Source organism: Pseudoliparis swirei, chromosome 1 (assembly GCF_029220125.1).
Source record: "Pseudoliparis swirei isolate HS2019 ecotype Mariana Trench chromosome 1, NWPU_hadal_v1, whole genome shotgun sequence".
NCBI lineage: Eukaryota > Metazoa > Chordata > Actinopteri > Perciformes > Liparidae > Pseudoliparis > Pseudoliparis swirei.
Genome location: NC_079388.1, coordinates 7,863,019 through 7,881,047, shown reverse-complemented (window position 1 = coordinate 7,881,047; position 18,029 = coordinate 7,863,019). Strand labels below are relative to the sequence as shown.

At 44.6% G+C, this 18,029-nt stretch overlaps 1 protein-coding gene across 6 annotated transcripts; it reads right to left on the bottom strand.

The window, feature by feature from the left end:
- Window positions 1-679: 679 nt before the first annotated feature.
- On the bottom strand, window positions 680-17,039 carry trim46b (tripartite motif containing 46b). 6 transcript variants are annotated; one of them, XM_056419061.1, is made up of 13 exons: window positions 16,983-17,039; window positions 16,815-16,917; window positions 11,076-11,337; window positions 10,727-10,916; window positions 9,925-10,123; window positions 8,586-8,732; window positions 7,691-7,786; window positions 6,786-7,039; window positions 5,972-6,093; window positions 5,404-5,742; window positions 3,730-3,959; window positions 3,239-3,306; window positions 680-1,990 (listed from the first exon to the last, which is right to left on the bottom strand). In XM_056419061.1, the coding sequence occupies exons 3-13, from the start codon at window positions 11,329-11,331 to the stop codon at window positions 1,555-1,557; spliced, it is 2,337 nt and encodes a 778-aa protein (XP_056275036.1). In that variant the 5' UTR covers window positions 11,332-11,337; window positions 16,815-16,917; window positions 16,983-17,039; the 3' UTR covers window positions 680-1,554. The 6 variants fall into 6 exon arrangements, with proteins under 6 accessions (XP_056275036.1, XP_056275035.1, XP_056275066.1 ...); XM_056419060.1 differs by lacking the exons at window positions 16,815-16,917; window positions 16,983-17,039 and adding an exon at window positions 13,976-14,581; XM_056419091.1 differs by lacking the exons at window positions 680-1,990; window positions 3,239-3,306; window positions 16,815-16,917; window positions 16,983-17,039 and adding exons at window positions 4,678-4,742; window positions 13,976-14,584 and having other exon boundaries at window positions 3,761-3,959.
- Window positions 17,040-18,029: the final 990 nt, after the last annotated feature.

Below are 18,029 nucleotides of genomic sequence, written 5' to 3'. Positions count from 1 at the left end.
GTCATTTATCATTATGGCTATCAGTGATCATCAATCAAAGTGAGGCAATAGTTAAACATCTCTATTTGGTCCGAGACATGAAACGATGTTCTCCGTATGATTGCCTCGTATTGCACCGTGTGTCATCCACAGAACCTTTCCAAAGAATGAATAACATGAACTGTAAGTAAAGACAGAAACTCTACTATTAAATGGGAATGTAACATTAAAGGCAGGTGGTATACACTCCAACAAAAGTAAGAGATCCATAAAAGGAAATGGTTAATGTAGAGTTTTAGGAGGAGATTTGGAAAATGATGCCAATTTTTCCAATTTCTGATTTTTAGGAGTGCATTTCAAAGTGAGTGCCAATATCCTGTAAAGAAGTAGCGTGCGTATGGAAAATGGGTCCAATTATTTTTCTTTCCAAATATAAATATTCTGACCATTACGATAGCTGCAGTGTGTTCAGCTGAGCTCTTCTACTGTGACCTGCTGCCCCCTGGTGGTGAAACAGGGGAGAGCATCCTCTCAGAGAAGATCGTAATGATGAGAAACTGGATGGAGCAGGATTCCAATCAGGCAAAACCATCAAACATCAAAAGGAAGCAGACGGTGTTTTAGTAATTCAAATTGGTGTTTATTCCGTGGTTATGTACTTAATCAATTTTTTTTCTTTTGCAAATATTCTGCCAGCAGGTGAAGTTGATACATGGATTTAATCTGCGCCTCGTTTCATAAAAAGCGCTGCTCATTAATTTACAATCAAGCACTCTCCACCGTCCGCCAATGAATCAATGCTGCTATCAGTCAAACCACACACAGGATGCACATGGAGAAGCACGCACGCACACACACACACACACACACACACACACACACTAGACGCATGTATTTGAAACGCAAAACAGCAGTAGGCCTACAAACAGAATAGCAGGAACCAGTGATTAGCTGTGCGGCAGAGGTATAATTGGAGCTTAATTACACTATCGCCTCATTGTTCCTTTCTATCTCTAATTTACCACATTTACATCCGAGGAAAACAATAACTTTGGTTGGGAGTCACAACGGGTGAAATCTGTGTGGTTGAAGACGAGTTTAGTTATAGGTTCAATAGTCAAGGCCTTTTTCCCTTCTTTTTTTTTTTACACACGTATATCTCTAAAACATAAGAGTTCTTCAGCTTTAAACATTAAGGGCATGAAATAACAGAGTAAAAGCTTCTACGTGGAGGACGACATTGTATGGCGCTGTATCTACATTAGCTTTATAAATGTATGCAATATAGCCTGGTGCAAGTGCAAGCATCAAAGATATAATATAATATTGAGTGCTGGGTATACCAAACACTACTTAAGCAATAACTCTTGCAAAACTGCATTTAACAAAAATGTTAGAAACTTAATTACATTGCATATTTGTTGCTATATAAACATTTTCTTGTACAAAGAAAATTAAATACAAAATAAAATCGCTGAGACGTCTAACTTTCCGCTCTAGCTGAGTAAATACTTCACAATTACCAATTACATTCCAAATAACCACAAGACCTCAGATCAGCCGTCAGCTGTCCTTTCAGTTAGAGACACGGGTTTGGATGGTCACCCTTCTGACCGGCGTTTGGTCTGCATTGTGATTGGCCACCAGCTCCTGCAGCTGCAGGGCCCCCCCACCAATGAAACAGAAAGCCGGGCACACGGGGCCGGAGCAATCCACGTGACCTTCCCACAGAGGTCGAAGGGAGTGGGCGTCGTAGAAGGTGACGCGACCCTTCTCAAAGTCAAGGCACACGCCGAGCCGAGGAGGCAGCGGGTAGGTGAGGCCCGCGGAGGAGGAGGGGCCGGTGCCGTTGGTGATGGGGTCCCGGATACCGTTCCCGTGGCTGCTGTGGTGGTGGTAGCTGTGCTGGGGCAGGTAGATCTTACCCATCCCCATCGTGAGGAAGCAGAATGGCGGAGCAGAGTCCAGAGCATCCTCCGCTCCGCTGTCATGGCCGCTGTCCGGGTCGTAGCTGGAGAGAGAGTTTGAAGACAATTGTTACGGATGAGTCATCGTCTTATGTTAAAATGCTTATTTACTTTCATCTTACGACATGCAGTGGCAGTTCTTTTACTTAAGTAAAAGTACCAATACATCAATGAAAAAATACTCCAATACGGCAACGTAAAAATATCCAAATACAAGTAAAATCCTGCATTTAAAGTCCGACTTAAGCAAAAGAAAGTACTCAAAGAAGAAGTACTCGTTCTGCAAAATGGCCCTTGTGACTAACACGTTATTATATAAGATATTATTTGATTGGTAATACTGAAGCACCAATGTGTAAGCACTATTATATAACAAGTCTATTATCTTGTCACATTCTGCTTCTCGGCCCCTCCCTCCAGCGGCATTTCCACTTCCTCATTCCTCCCTTCCTTGCCTTTCTCTTCCTGTGCTCCAGATTCTCCTGACCTTCCTCACCCTGACCTTCCTCACCCTGACCTTCCTCACCCTGACCTTCTTCACCCTGACCTTCCTCACCCTGCCACTCATCAGTTCTCACTTTCCCTCATCACCCTTGCCATTGCGTGACATTCCCCACTCACTGGATGGAGTCTGTTGTACTGTGAGTTTCTTTCCTCCTCGTCTTTGTCAAAGTGTTTTTGTGACATATAAAAGAGGCGTGACACACAGCTGAAAATGATCTGAAACCAGACTAATGTGACTGTTCCTCTTGTGGATGAATAAATTGTTCTTTAAGATGATCAGAAGCCATCAGCCCGTTGAGTACAGCACCTCAGTGGAAGCTTCTAGTCCCATTCCTCAACGACAGGTCACCTTGATACCACTTTCATCTTGAATGGTAGGCCACAATCAAGTGACACTAATATAATTGTGACATAGTTTAATCTGCAATATACACAAACACACACATATAAACGCATGATTTCGATGTTGCCGGATCTTTTTTAACTCTATATTTCCGTATACCCCTTTGTAGTGATTTGCCTGTATGGAGTGCCTTCCCTGGTTATTGGTCGGGGCCGGGCTCTGTTGTTCATGCCTTCATCTGCTTTGTCTGCATTTGGGTCGTACTCACCAAACTCTATTTCAGCCAAAGTTTTTTTTTTTTTATTGTAAAATCTTAATCTGCAAACTAACTTGTAACTATAGAGCTATCTATCAAATGTAGAGAATATAAAAGCAGAACATTCCCCTCTGAAATGCAGTGGAGAACTAGAAATAGTCAAGCAGCTGAACTACCACAGGGACTCACCGGGGGCTGGCCATGTCTTGAGGAAGGTGAAACCACTCCTGCAGTTTAGATTCCAGACCAACGCCCACCTGTTCAAAAATAAATCAATTTGTTATGAACTAAACATTTATCTTGTTGCAAATCTTGCCACAACAGATTGATCTAGATCTCTAGTTCCTCATCTGATTATTTTAGGGATGCAGAAATACAAATATCAATATCCCATTCTACTATAGTCGAAACATTTATAATCATTTAAGAATGTGTAGTGTTACCATGAAGGCGAGAATACTGTCAATCAAATCTGATCCATCCTAATGAAGACGATCAGCTGGGTTTTACATTTGTATAACAATAATAGTTTAGTTTGAAACTGTAACTATATAATTTGTGCTTATGTTGTCAGAAATATTGATTATCATCAAGAAAAACTTGAAACCAAACCTTCCGCACTAATATAATGTCGTATTCAGTACATAAGATATGTAGACTGTACTATAGGGTTGACTCACCTTCACGAGGTAAGACCCAGGCTCCACTGAGCATGCCCAGTAGTGCCTTCCCTGTGTAATAGCCACATCCCCGACAAGGAGGTCAGAGGTCAGGTGACAGGAAGTGAGGGCGTGGTCAGCGGCCTGCATCAGGGACAGACCAGGGACGCTGCGAGCACAGCGCTGCTCTTTACTGACCACCAGGCGGTCGGCATGGAGACCCCAGCGAGAGTCCAGGTAGAAGTTGAGCACTGGGAGGACACAAGGAGGGAGGACGCAGCAGAGAAAAGGAAAGGGGGCGGAAATCAGAAAGAGAAGGGATGAAACAGACATGAGGGGGGAGGGGGGACAAAGAGACAGGTGCATTCAAACATGACATAAAGGGGTTTTAGTAGCGGCAGGAGACGCTTGGGAGGCAACAGAGGGGACGTGGTACATATTGACAGTCCGAAAGCAGCAGGGAGAAGGAAAATGAGGAGAATACGAGGCAATTGAGAGGAGAGACTATAAGGGAGAGAGCAGGCATGCACCTCCTCGCAGCAGCGCTGGAAGAGAAAAGGACACTCATCTATAAATTGATGACTGGGGAAGTAAAAATACAGAAATGTATCACAAAGAAGCTCCGGCTGCAGGGGGGTGCATATTTTTCCCAGAGGAAGTACAAAGGGAACATACGCAATGAGCAGGGAGGAGGAACAGCCTACTGGGGCACAGGGAAGTCACCAATCACTCAACTCAACCAACCGAAAAGCCCCGGATCGGAACCCGATCCACGTTGTTAAGCCTCGCGTCTTAACAAACGGCAAACCTCATCAGCGCTCTGGCAGATCTCGTTATAGAGCCGGAGGCAGGAGGGTGAGTGGGGTGGAAGAACAGAGGATGCACGGGATGACCACCGAGAGAAAAAGGAGACGGGTATGGGGGGGGGGGGACAGCTGGGTGGTCGACAGATATGAATGCACTTCTTACGTTCCGTAGGAAGCTCGTAGGTCGGCAGCGTTGAAGGAGCGCAGAAGCGGATGACAAGTATAAAGCTGTGAAATGGAAGTAAAACATGAGAGAGGGATGAAGGATTAAAAGTGAGGATGTGAGAGAGTGGTGGATGAAAATTGGAGAGGAGAAGATGGGAATGGAAAAAAAAAGAGAGTGAATTATTAATTGATCATCATGGAAACTATCCAGTATGCTTTCAAATAATAGCAGGTGTGAAGAGATGAATGGCTCCAGGGTGACAGAAAGTACAATTTCCTGTGTGGATATAATAATAACAATGTGTCGCTATCATACACGCGTCACTGATTTAAGCCATTAACCAAAAACAGACAGAATACTCTTGCGCATTGAGTAGAAGATGTGTTCTGGGTTCTGGCACTTTATGCCGGTGAGGGATGATCCTTCTGACATCCTCTTGTCTTGAAAGGAAATTAAAGGATAATCCCAGTTTACAGTTAATTCAGCTGAGCTATTCTATTTGAGTTTATTTCTATCTTCTTTCTTTTACTACTTTTAAATCATTTTGATTTGTTTGTATGATCTTGTTTCCCTATTTACATCTTGTCTCGTCTGTCGCCCCCCGGTAGATTTCTGCAGGGCCACATTTCGCCATAACGACTCACACACACAAAATATCACGAGTCACATCCTGTCATGATCATAACTGGGCTCCTGCCAAACTCGGGAGGAGGTGACTCTCACCTGGTGCAGGAGGGGTGTGCAGGTACACCTCCTCGCTGTACTCCCCGTAGCCGGCCTTGTTGCAGCCTCTCACCCGCAGCACGTACACGCTGTCCATCTCCAACCTGTCAATCACCGCGCTGGTCCCGCTCACTTCGTCCAATCGCTGCCAGCCCCAGCGGGCGGCGGCCAATCCTTCTCTGACGCCGCCCCGAGACGCCCCTCCCGGTACGACGCCCCGACGGCGGTACTCGACGGAGAAGTGCCAGGCGGACGCGGAGTCTTGGGGCAGTCGCCAGCACAGAAAGAGCTGGTCATAGGCCAGGGTGTGCTGGGTGTCAATCACTGGAGCCAGTGGAGCTGAGACAAAAAAAAGTTTTATTGGATGTGAATAAGTCAAATCTGGAAGTTTAATTGTCATCGTTGAACTACCACCTTCCCGTCACCGACTCACATGCATTACTCTTCTTCATAAGACAGTGGAAGAGAGATAAGAGAGTAGTCGTCTTCTACTCCCTTCCTTCCTTATCGGTTGTTTCCCCACCCTTTCCCTCCCACTCCCATCCCCCCCATCACTCCTCCTCCTCACCCTGGATGAAGTTCAGATCTGTCAGGAGTTTGAGTTCTTTGGAGACGTCCAGCTGGAAGTGTCTGAAGGACGACTCGGCAGCCAGAGTGAAATGCTGCAGGTTCTCAATCGCTTTGCTGAACCTGGTGCGGCGGAACAAAAGCAGATCATCAAATCTTCGGAAATTAATCATTCAACACAACGAACCAGTGTGAACTTGTAATAAGAAGTTTTAAAGAGAGTTTTCGTCCACTCGAAATATGACACAGATCTTATTTTTGGACATTAACACAAAAGCCTGATGTTTTTAGAATACATTTGGGCCATATTGTTTAACCCTTGTGTTGCCTTGGTTTTTTTGGTCATCAATAATTACACCCCCCCCCCTTTTAGATTAATTTTGACCCCCCATTCAATTAATAATGTGTGTTTCTTTCGGTAGTCAACAAACAACTACTAAATAAATAAATAAAATAATATTTATGTATACATTAAAACAAAAAAATAATTAAAATAAGGGAGAGCGGTGTTAGAATAATTAAGGAAGAGGAGGAGGAGGGGTGATACAGACTGACGAGGAGGAAGGGGTGTGTGATCGTCTTTAAACGATGAGGCTGGCGTCACTCTCTCTCTCAACCGACACAGAAAAAGGGTCAACAATTCCACTTTGTCAATAACTCACTGAGACTATTTATTTTGTTTCTGAATGCACATTAATCTCAAACTAAATTGAGTTAAAGCTGCTCGAATCCAAAAGAATCGAACGAGGGAAGGAAAACAAATCGAGGATCGGTCGACAAAAACCAGCCGAGACAGACGGGATGAGACAGTGAACCTGTTGTGGGTCTGGCGAGCAGCCTGCACGAAGCAGGGCTGGTCCGTCTCTTTCAGCAGCTCCTGGGTGAACGCCATGAGCCCCGTGTGCTCCACGAGGCCGCGTCTCTCCGCCACCTGAGCGGCCAGCGCCTCGCCGCGTTGCTTGCGCGCCGCCTCCAGAGCCTGGGTGTGCGTGGCGTGGCGCTCGGCCAGCGCGGCCGTCAGGTCCCTGATGCTCTGAGCCAGCTGCTCTCTGGCGGACACGCTGTTGACCTGTGGAAGGAGGACGCGGGCGGACAGCGTCAAACATGTGGCCTGCAGAGAACCGTCTCACCATCAAAGGCACGGGAACAGATTTTACATGATGGAAGAGAGCCTGTGCATCATGAACCGATTACTGCTGTGATTCAGCCATACATCAACTAACTCAATCTTAAAAATGTGACTTTAACTTCATAACACATGCTTAACAGTCACCTGTTCTACACATGTTATTATAATATTTAGTATTTATGCAATATATTTATGAATTACTCTCATGACAACCTAACTAACCCCATCCGCCGATGGAGGCTGTGATTTGCGGCTGAAATGTAGTTTCTGTCCTCATGAGTTCTGACAAGATTTATAAACCGTATTAAAATGGCCTATGAATGAGTTAAAAGCATTCAATCAAACTCTAATGTACACACTACGAGGGGATGGATGCTAATTGTTTATGAATAGAGTAATAATACAAATACAACAATAAAGACATAGTGATTACAGCTTAATTCTAGTGTATAAGCAATGTAGGAATTAATATAAACACAAGTCTGTGAGAGAAACTGGTGAAAAAATAAATACCGACAGGAGCCTCTGTGTTTTATGGTGTTCGGCTGCTGACGGCGGTTACAGTAATTCAATGTTCAAAGTGTGAATCACCTCAGTCTGAGTGATGGAACCCTCCAGCTGGGTAATCTGAGCCAGAACGGTGTCCTGGTTGGTCAGGATGTAGTTCATCTCCTTCGTGATCTTCTCCTGTCAGATAAACACAAAATGTATCACAGCAAATAAACACCGGACGGCTCAGTCGATACACATTAAGTTAATCAACATTCACCGACCCGCGCCGTACGATGCTCGTTGTCATGATCCAGAGTTTTTGTGTCTTATTTTGAAGTCCCCGTCTTTCGCGTCCTTTGTTTCCCTGAACTTCCTGTCCCTGTGATTGTCTGCCCTCTCCCTGATTGTTTCCACCTGTGCGTTTCTAGTGTCTCCCTGATTGCTTCATTCCCTTCACCTGGCCTCAGCCACTCTTGTCTCGTTAGTGTCTCATGCCGTTCACCTGTGGTTTCCCCCCTATATAGGGTGCCAGTCTTTCTCTTGTCTCCTGTTGGTTTGTTGTCTGTATTTACTCTTGGCTCGAGTAGTGTCTTTATGAGTGTCACTTATTCCTTTCAGTTTCCCCAGAGTTCCTTTGTTCAACCTTTTTCCTCGAGTAAAGAGAGTTTTTGTTTCTATTAAACCTGGAGTCCAGCCTTGTTTTCTCTGCACCTGAGCCTCACACCGTGCCATCCCATGACACTCATCTCTGGAACAATAGAACCTGCTCTTTTTTTTTTTACTGCATCAGGTCACTTTTGTGAAATATCAAAACTCAACACTTGATTTAACTTTTTATTTTGAATCCTTTACTAATATAAAAGTAGTGCATAGGTCCAGATTTTTTGAATTCCCCTACATAAATGTCTTGCATGTCTATTTTGAAGAACTATTCTATGTATGGAGCCTTTCATTTTGCCGAGCATGTAGAGGGACTGACGCGTCCGAGTCATACCTTCAGCGCTTGGTAAGCGTGGGCCACCGGCAGGATCTTGTGTCCTGTGTGGACGCGCCGCAGCTTGCAGAGCGGGCAGAGCAGCCGCTGGCAGGACCGGCAGTAGAAGTGCAGCTTCTCCTGGTCGTGTTCGGGACAGGTCAGAACCTGAAGACAAGAGCCCCACGGGGGGGGGGGGGGGGGGGTACCACATGGTTCAGAGGAAATACAGTTAAGAACATACGTTGGCGATATTTATTTGATATCAGCATTTAGTTATTTTATTGACAAGTAGTATTGTTTAATCATTCAGGTTGTTTGCTTTAGGTTAACATGTTTTGATTTATTAGAATAGCTTTTTCTTGTGATAGTTTTTAGTTTAGTTTAATTTGTTGTTGTTGTTGTCTAGATATATTTCTTCTTGTGGTTGTTCATTTGGTCGTTAATTGGGTAACACTGAGTATACAGGTAGGACCAGCATGCACCTGGGTAGGCCTATGGTTTTTACCAGCGTTAAGAGTTCCTTTGTTCTTTTGTTTGTTTGCTTGTTTTCTTTAGTTAAATAAATTATCAGAAAAACTGAATCCTGAATGGACAATGCTTTCTTTTGGCTGCGTGAACCACAAACCCTTTGATTTATGTTTGTTTTTGATTTATGTCAAATGGCCTTCAAAAAAGTTTATTTACATTATTTTTGATTAGATACATATTATTTGTATTTATTTATTAAGTGGTTGCTTGATCAACATGGCCCAAATGTAATCTAAAAACATCAGGCTTTTGTGTTAATGTCAAAAAATAAGATCTGTGTCATATTTCGAGTGGACGAAAACTCTCTTGAAAACTTTTTATTAATGCACCATGTGTTTCCAAGTTTTGACACACTGGTTCGTTGTGTTGAATGATTCATTTCTGAAGCTTTATTGATCAGCTTTTGATCTGCTTTCCGGTCCCCAGGTTGTGAAACATTATCCCACTTCAGGGTTACACTTTATATTTATATTAATCCATAGAACCCTCAAAGTTCTGTGGACCAAAATCCATTTCTCAACAGCTCCATATATAAACTACCTTTTATAACTGCGTGCTTATTGGTTTATTGGAAAATGAGGAGATGTATACGTGCGTTATTAACACAAAGAAAAGATCAAAACCTCAATCAAAGAAATGTTTTCACAACCTTAGCAACCCAAAAAACGTTTCTCTCAGCACACAATTTATCTAGAAAAGAGCCTGATTAGAAAGATGTCCCGAAAGTTTTTAAATGTTGTGATTTTTAAAAATAATGTATTGAATCTCTGTAAATACAAGATCATGGTATCATACTCTTAAAAATGTAGAGCAGCAGTGATGATCTCACCTTTGGCCTGAAGTTGAGCGTGGGCGGGATGTGTTCGTGCTGTGCTCGTGGTGTCCCCCACGGGTGATACAGCTTGAAACACGCGTTGCAGAAATTAGCCCTGCAGTCAGCGCAGCCCTTCGTGGCCTCCAGAGCCTGAGGAGGCTTACAGAACTGGCACATCACGGCCACGCTGCCCAGACTCACTGTGTGCCGGTACCTGGTCGGGGTGTGGAGGGAGCATAGGAAGCACTAGTTCAACCTTTATGCGGGCTCGATCCACTATAATCGTCTCATTTTGTATTAAGAGAGATCTGCCAACCAACAGAAAGGTGCACTCAGCTTCATCTCACAGGGGTGCGACCGCAACTTGAGGCATTTATTTAAGCTACGGGTCTATTTTGTCAAAAGATTTGAGGTGAATGCTCAATAAAACAGCACAGAATGACTCACAGAGGTCGTGAACACATTTAAAAGAGAGGGCAAATGGCCCACTGTGAGAGAGGGAGCCACGTAGTATTGAATGGGTTGTAAAGTGAAGCCAGTGGACTGTGGAGGCACGCTGTCGGCCTCGCTCGCTACGATGTGTTGCAGTGCACACTCCGCAGGATTCATCAACGGCTGAGTCGCTGCTGGATAATTACAATCTGAATTGGACATGTTCCCCCACAGGCCCACACCCTCTGCTTCTCACACCCAAGTCAACTCGGCATGTGCATTTGGCACAACACGTCATAACCCCCCCGTGTGGGTTCCTTTATATTTCTGCATTGCACTGTTTTGGCTGAAGAGGGTGTGTGTGTGTGTGTGTGTGTGTACCTACCTTTCCACTATACGCTCCAAGGTGAGGTTGCGCAGACAGTTGGTGAGGCCCTTCTCTCCCAGCTCCACATCTCGGCCGCAGGGGATACAGGGGTACATCATCACGATGGGCGGGCCCTCCTTACGCCGCCGCCCCGCATACGTGCCGTATCCCGGAGACCGGGGCATGGACGGCGAAGTCGGATGGGGACCTTCGAACCATGAAGAAAAGCATGTCATGAGCACCGTATTGTGTATTAATCGTGGTCTGACAGTGAATCAGGGGAATGTTTGGGTAAGAATACAATCCAAAACACTCACATGCAAAAAAAAAACACTTTGAATTCGTATGGAAAAAGAATATCCCAAACCTGCCCGCAGCACGCGGTCAATAGGTCGCTGCTCGGCTTTAGGGGTCGGCCTCCGGGCCTGGCGTGGTGAGCGGGTGTTGGGCGTGGAGGCCGGGGAGTTGGGCTCTGGGGGGAGGTCTGGAGGCGGGTAGCCGCTTGCCACTAAGACCTCCGAGGCACACATGAGGCACACGCTGTGCTGGCATGGCAGCACCACGGGCTGCTTGACGATGTCCTTGCACACGGAGCAATGCAGCTCCTGCTCCAGGCTCTTCATGTTGGACTGTCGGGGGAGAGGGGGGGGGGGTTAGGGTCTGCACATGGAACCCAGCGAGGACGAGGAATGTGCACAACTGTAGCCTGGAAGAGGATAAGTAAAGCTGGCAGGCATCACTTTAAGTTTTTTCAACAAGTTTTGTTTTTGTTATTCCAGGAATGTAAATCCTTAACCCCTTTACAAAATCATTTCAATTTCACAGAAGTAGAAAAAGCTTTGAAATGTCCCATTTTGCACGAAGAAAGAAAATATGCAACATTTTGATTGAAATCAGAAAAGGAATCTGACCGGACGCCCGGAGACACAGTTTTGTGCATGTGACTTATTTTCTGTACTCAGCGCTCTTCATCAGCAATAAATAGACTGAAGTGAGAGAGAGAGGCATGGCAACGAGGGGAAAGCTGTCCCAGACATGCAACGCAGGGCGTCACTCTGGTTAAATATGTATAAAGGCCAGGCATTCATTATTAAACCACTGCACAGAGCATCCCTCTAATCACAAGTCTGCTTATGAACATTAGCTCTTCATTAGTCCCGTATGCTTATGGATATCCATGAGATGCAGCATTTTCAGTCTTCATAGCATATTTTCTTCTACTCAATTACTCATCAGTATCTATACTGACCCATGGTGAAATCGATAACAAGGAATAATTCACTGTGCAAAGACACATTTTGCCACGTAGTATGCAGATTATTGGATGTTTCATTGTCGGCGAGTGCTTCTCAAGTATACCTCTCTGCTGAATCAGCACCTTCAGTACTCGATGTAACCACAGAGCTGGGGGTGGAGGTGGTGGGGAGGGGGGGCGGGTGTGAAAAGCTGCACGTCTAGAGCAGTAAGCGTCTCAAAGTCCTGCTCAAGGACATTGGATAGTAAAGGCCACTCTGTCAGACCACCGCACCTCATTCACTACGAGACAGTGGAAGGGACCTGTTCCTTGGGCCAGTCCCCCTCACTGTGTTATCATTACTCACTTTTAGTGCTCACTCAGCATTTATTTCTTTGCTGTGGGATGGCCTGCTTTTCTTTTGCTTCACGGATGCCCTTGACTCAAAACCTCAACCAGTGGCTCGAAGCTGTTGCAGGGCCAGAGGCAGCGTGGCTCCATCACTGTCACTATGAGCTCACTTCAACATCAGGACCGGCCGGCCGGCTGCATGGCGGTGCTGCTGCATCGAGAGGTTTGGGGACTGAGATGAGATGAGATGAGATGCAGCATCGGGACAGCTTATACCACACACCACTGTTAACACCACTGAATCAGTGGATGCTGATGCAGAATCAGTGGGCATTAATACACAGGGTACCACACACAGTAAATGTCCATTTGATGTGTAGGCTGGGAGCTCACACAGTGTTACACACCTGGACGAACAATTCACAAATCGGACTACAAGTGGATTGTGGAAAGCTTCATCTTCACAGTTTACATATAGTCCAATAAGAAAGAGCTGCCGACACGTTTGAGACAGGATTAGTCTGCAGCGGGAGAAGAAACCCCCACGAGACCTACATGCCTTCCTGACGCGTCACATTGGATTAATTGAATGAATCAAAATAACCTACGGTCCTCCTCAGTCCGACTCAGACGCTCTGTGTCATTCTCCAATGTCAACTCTGGCCTGCTTTCCTATCTCCTCTACCAATGCAGCCTATTCCAGCGGGCCTATTCGCGCAGTTCCAGCGGGCTGCGGACTATCACCAGCGCGGCGGACTGCGGCTCTGTTGTGCGCACATGGATCGTGCGCACTGCTAACGCTGAGCCCCGCGCGGCGCCGCGCGGCGGAGGCATGAAACAGGCGATGTGACATCGCATCCTTACCTTCACCTGGAACCTAGGCGCCATGGCAGGAGACTACGTGTGTACCTCCAGTATCCAGAGAGCACAGCGCGTCTCTTGAGGAGAGGGGAGGGGTTTGAGGGTTTCTTTTTTTTTATCGCGAGCAATGAGCGCGTGAGATGGGGTCTGCCCGGAATGACTCCCAGGTGGTCTTTCTTTCCTGAGCTGTCCCATGTGCACACATCTCCTCTGGTCCTAACCGTCTCCGCGGGTTACTGAGGTGTGTTCAAGCCCCCATAACGGCCGATGCTACCCGCAGCGGTCACAGAGATGATGTTCTTCTTCTTCTTCCTCGCCTCAGCACCCAGTCCTGCATCCCGTCTCCATGGAAACGAGCATCCCGCTAAATCCCAAAAATAGAAACGTGGCTTTCGATTCTGCACTCACGCTATTTCAATATGTGATGATGTTTGAAACACGCTAATATATATATAATCAAAAGAAAGAGCATGTTTTCAGCTCGAGTCTGGCGTACTGTGGGGCATTTGGGGACCTCCGTTAACGCGGCTTTCAGCATCAAGACGACAGAACGATAGAGTATTTATCGCAACGATTGAGACAATGTGAGAGGCTATTCTATAAAATGTATTTCATTTTCATTTCAACAGCCTTTCTCCTCTAGTGCAGAAGAACATATGCAGGCCAATTTGCTATAAATGGTCCAGCAGGTGAAACATGCAGACGTGCCGTCCATTTAAACATGGAGGCTGCATTCGAAGAAGGGTTTCTTTGACATATGTATCGTAATGTGATTATACACCCGGTGACAACACACCAACACGGTCGTATTATATACTCACACTTATCCGGACTAATGCTTCCATCGTGGATGTGGCTGTTTTTAAATCCATCTCTGCCATTTTAAGATAGCATGCCTCCGGGTTTTATCATCTGGATTCAAGTCGCGGTGTATCTAGGCCAGACACCATACGGTACATATCAAAAAACTATTCTCTATAATAATAATAAAGCGTCTCCCGTTTACCGTGTGGTGAATTCCTGCTTTTCTGACGAATTTTTTTACTTTTTTTAAATCTCAATCTGGGCTTTTTTTACGCACGAAAAACCAAGAAGCGAAAAAGCATCATCTTCTGAATAAAAAAACAAACACACATTCAAAGACACCGATTTAAGAGGCTGCTATGTCCAGTCTAAGAGACGCCTGATGCCTGTGGCTTTATTCCTCACACAGACATCCCGCCCCCCACCCTTTCCAGCCCGTTTCACGGGTGCCTTCAAACGGTGTGGTCCACCGCGCGCTGGAGCATGACGTCATAGCGCTCTGAGTCCTCTGTTGTAAACAAAAGCACATCTCTCATCAAGCTGCATGTTGTCTCCTCCATCTTCCGGGGATCCGTGGAGACCGACAACGTGTTCAGGGTTCTCAGATAATGATAGGTCGAGTGGTGGGGAACACATGGGTGTGGAGTCTGTAGCTATAGCTACAGACACGTTGGCCACGAAGCCCCGGGATGCCACTGGAACTATTATGGGATGAAGCGTATGGAGTTATACATTTCGTGGTTATTACTGCTGATGCAGACGCGTGTAAACAATACTTAAATGTAATATAGGCCTACAGCAAAGGTTGAACAAAAACTGCATTACATGCAAGCGACATAATGCATCAGGTAGTATGTATCAGTGTGTGTGCGTGTGTGTGTACGTGTGTGTGTCTGTGTGTGTGTGTGTGTGTACGTGTATGTATGTGTGTGTCTGTGTGTGTGTATGTATGCATGTATGCATGTGTATGTATGTATGTATTTATCATATATATGTACAGTATATATATGTATTTGTACAGTATATATGTATATATGTATGTAGCTTCTCCAGAATCTGATCCCAGAACATCTGAATCTCTGTGGCTACAAATACAAAGACGTCCCTTTTTTCACCCTTCTTTTTTTCATGGTATATTATGCAAACAATACATAGACTGATACACAAACAATCCTTTCCCAATCATCACTTCTGACCCACTTGAAGTCCACGGCGGTGTCTACATGTGTCATGTTGTCATCAAGACAAGACATAGTTTCCCTGTCCTTCTGTCTCCTGTGTGTTTTACCCGTCTGTCTAGTTTTCGGCGATTTCTGAAGCAGCAGGGACCGATCACCAATTAGGACTCTGCCTATTTAAACTCTGATCTTCCTCCTTGATGTTGTCTGATTGTTTTTTGTTTCCCTCCATTGTCAGACTATTGTTCTGCTGGATTAAGTTGAATAAACCTTTTTGTTGTATACCAAGAATGCTTCTCCTTGTGCTGCTTTCGGGTCCACGTCTTGCTCTCGCCCCTTAACGAAACGAGCCCCTTCCCTCTGGTTCTGGGCGTCAGAGCGTTTGGGCCTCGCGTTGGGCCAAAGCAGCTGGATGAAGCTTTGGGCTGCAAGCTTTCATGATCCGGCACCTTCCGGCATGTTTTTGAAAAGGTGTGTGTGTGTTTAATTTGTGCTGAGATCATAACCGCCACGAAAATAATTTATTTTCCTGATTCAGATTCTTTGTAAATTAGATTTTTTTAGTGCTAATGTTTACAAACGGCGTGTCGGGCCTTGAACTCATCGCATGGCCGTTTGCGACGCCGAAGGGTTTTTATGAATCGGCTCGGCGTTAAAAAAGCAGAAATGTTACAGCTTGAGATTTATTCCACCACATCGGTTCAGGATGAGTCCAATAAAAGAAAATGAGGTCGTCAACCTGGCGTGGACGACACCAGAGAGTACTGACTCTCCATCATCCTTTGAGAACAGGTGATGCCCAGATAGGGGCTGATGCTGATGGAAATGCCACTCTTGCCTGTCTTCAAAACTTGAGAGCCCTAAAACTGGTATTTTCAAACCTGCAGCTCTTCGCGGCAGAAGTACTTGCTAGGTAAGTGTTTAATTGTGTTGCTACTGTCGAATTATGGCTAACATTGCTTTGTGAAGTTTGACTTAATGTTAGTCTTCAACGTAAATAAGTTAGAACAGTAACAAACCGGTTTTAAAAGATGAAATCGTATTTAATCACACACAGTTCGTGCTGGTGTATAGCTGCTGTTGCTACTGCACGTGTCCTGTCTGTCAGGGCTGGTCCAGCTCACTGCCATGTGTGGTTCTCAGGGAGCTAGCTTCCGATCCTGACCCGTTTTGCGGATCCGTTCCGGAGCCTATGAGTCTATGAGTCACGGAGTCAGTTTGCTATCTGGGTGGGATTGTTTCATTGGAATAGTTTTATTTCTGGCAACTAAAAGTTACCACCGATATCTGATTTTGTATTACATTGATCATTTAAAACCTTTTTCAGGCTAAAACTGAGCAGCTGTTGACCCCCTTGAACCCAACGCTGAGCCAGATCAGATAACGTGGAGCCGTCGAAAAATACATATTGCGTTACCAAACTTCTAGAATAAACCAACGGAGAGAGAGTTTTACAAACTCTCTCTTTAAAACATGTATGACACAATTTTGAATGATGTTTCGCAACAACAGTATTTCTCTTTTGATCCAATCTGTGTCGTTAAAGTTTTAAAAAAACATAAATTGTGGTCATGTTGTGGACGAACTGAAGTATTAGTTAAATACGACGCCTACTGAATATCACATTAGAATATGATGAGGGCAAAAATGTGACTTAAAAACATACTTAAATGCGTACCTGGAAATGAGTGCAGTTGTTCGGCTGTGATCACACCAGATTTCTCTTCTCCCCAGCTTTCCTGTGTTTATGTCAGACGCTGCATTTCATCTTGTATTTTGGGCTTCAAAATAAAATGGGAAAGGTTGTTGATGGAATTAAAAAAAGAAATTCTCTGAGGATATTTACCTTTATCAAACGTTCTCCGAGTTATCATCAAACATGTTCCTGACATTTGGAGTTTGTTGCTATAAGACCATGTGGACCCGACTCGTGGGATTCATCAGCAGTCTGTGTATTTGTTTTTGAGAGTCAGCTGAGAGTCCTCCTCCCAAACAGTATACACTGTTTTCCGTTGCCTCTTCACGTCAGTCTTTTGTTTTTCTTTGTGTGTGTGTGTGTGTGTGTGTGTGTGTGTGTGTGTGTGTGTGTGTGTGTTTTAATGAACGAGAGAAAGAGGGACGTGGTAAGAAATCTGAATACTGCTGGATTAATTCTGTGGTTTTACTTTGTGACTATGTATGGATTTGAGATGGGTGGCTTGTGAGTGGATGAGATGAAAGTTGATATAGTCCTAAAATAGCACATTCATCTGACAAGAAACTGTCAAAAAAAAGCTTTTGTTTTTTTCTTCTCCTGTATCTATAAATAAGCATTTGTATGATTAAATTAACACTGAAACAATGAGTCAGTTGTCTTTTCATATGTTTACCACAGACTCAACCAATATCATCTCATTGAAAAGCTGCAGCTGATCCTGCAGTGTTCGTCTACCCTGTGCCTCCTAGTCGCTATAGCGACTAGGAGTCTGTGGTAAACATATGAAGTCTTAATATACGATTAAAAAAAGAAGGGTGAAAAAAGGGACGTCTTTGTATTTGCAGCCACAGAGTTTCAGATGTTCTGGGATCAGATTCTGGAGAAGCTGTACCTGTACTCTGTGCAATGACAATAAATTGAATCCAATCCAAAATGTATGTATGTACAGTACATATGTATGTATGTATATATTTACAGTATGTATGTTTATATGTATGTATGTATGTATATGTATGTTATATGTGACATGGCTTGTCTGCAAAGTGAGCTGACAACTAAATGCAAAAGGTACAACCACGGCCATTTTTCCTATTTTTATTTATTTATTCCATTTGTATTGACTTAATTAGTTGAGATGTTGATACTTTCATCAGAACAAGATATACAAATGTCACTGGGGGAAGTATAGTTTGACTT

What these genes read in the sequence shown, in the direction of transcription:
- trim46b (XM_056419060.1), bottom strand. Translation starts at nt 14,035, where the DNA reads ATGGCAGAGATGGATTTAAAAACAGCCACATCCACGATGGAAGCATTA. An exon ending in TTGGAGCGTATAGTGGAAAG is followed by an intron (nt 10,124 to 10,726) that starts GTAGGTACACAC and finishes CACCCCGACCAG; the next exon opens with GTACCGGCACACAGTGAGTC. An exon ending in CTGGGTCTTACCTCGTGAAG is followed by an intron (nt 3,307 to 3,729) that starts GTGAGTCAACCC and finishes ATTTTTGAACAG; the next exon opens with GTGGGCGTTGGTCTGGAATC.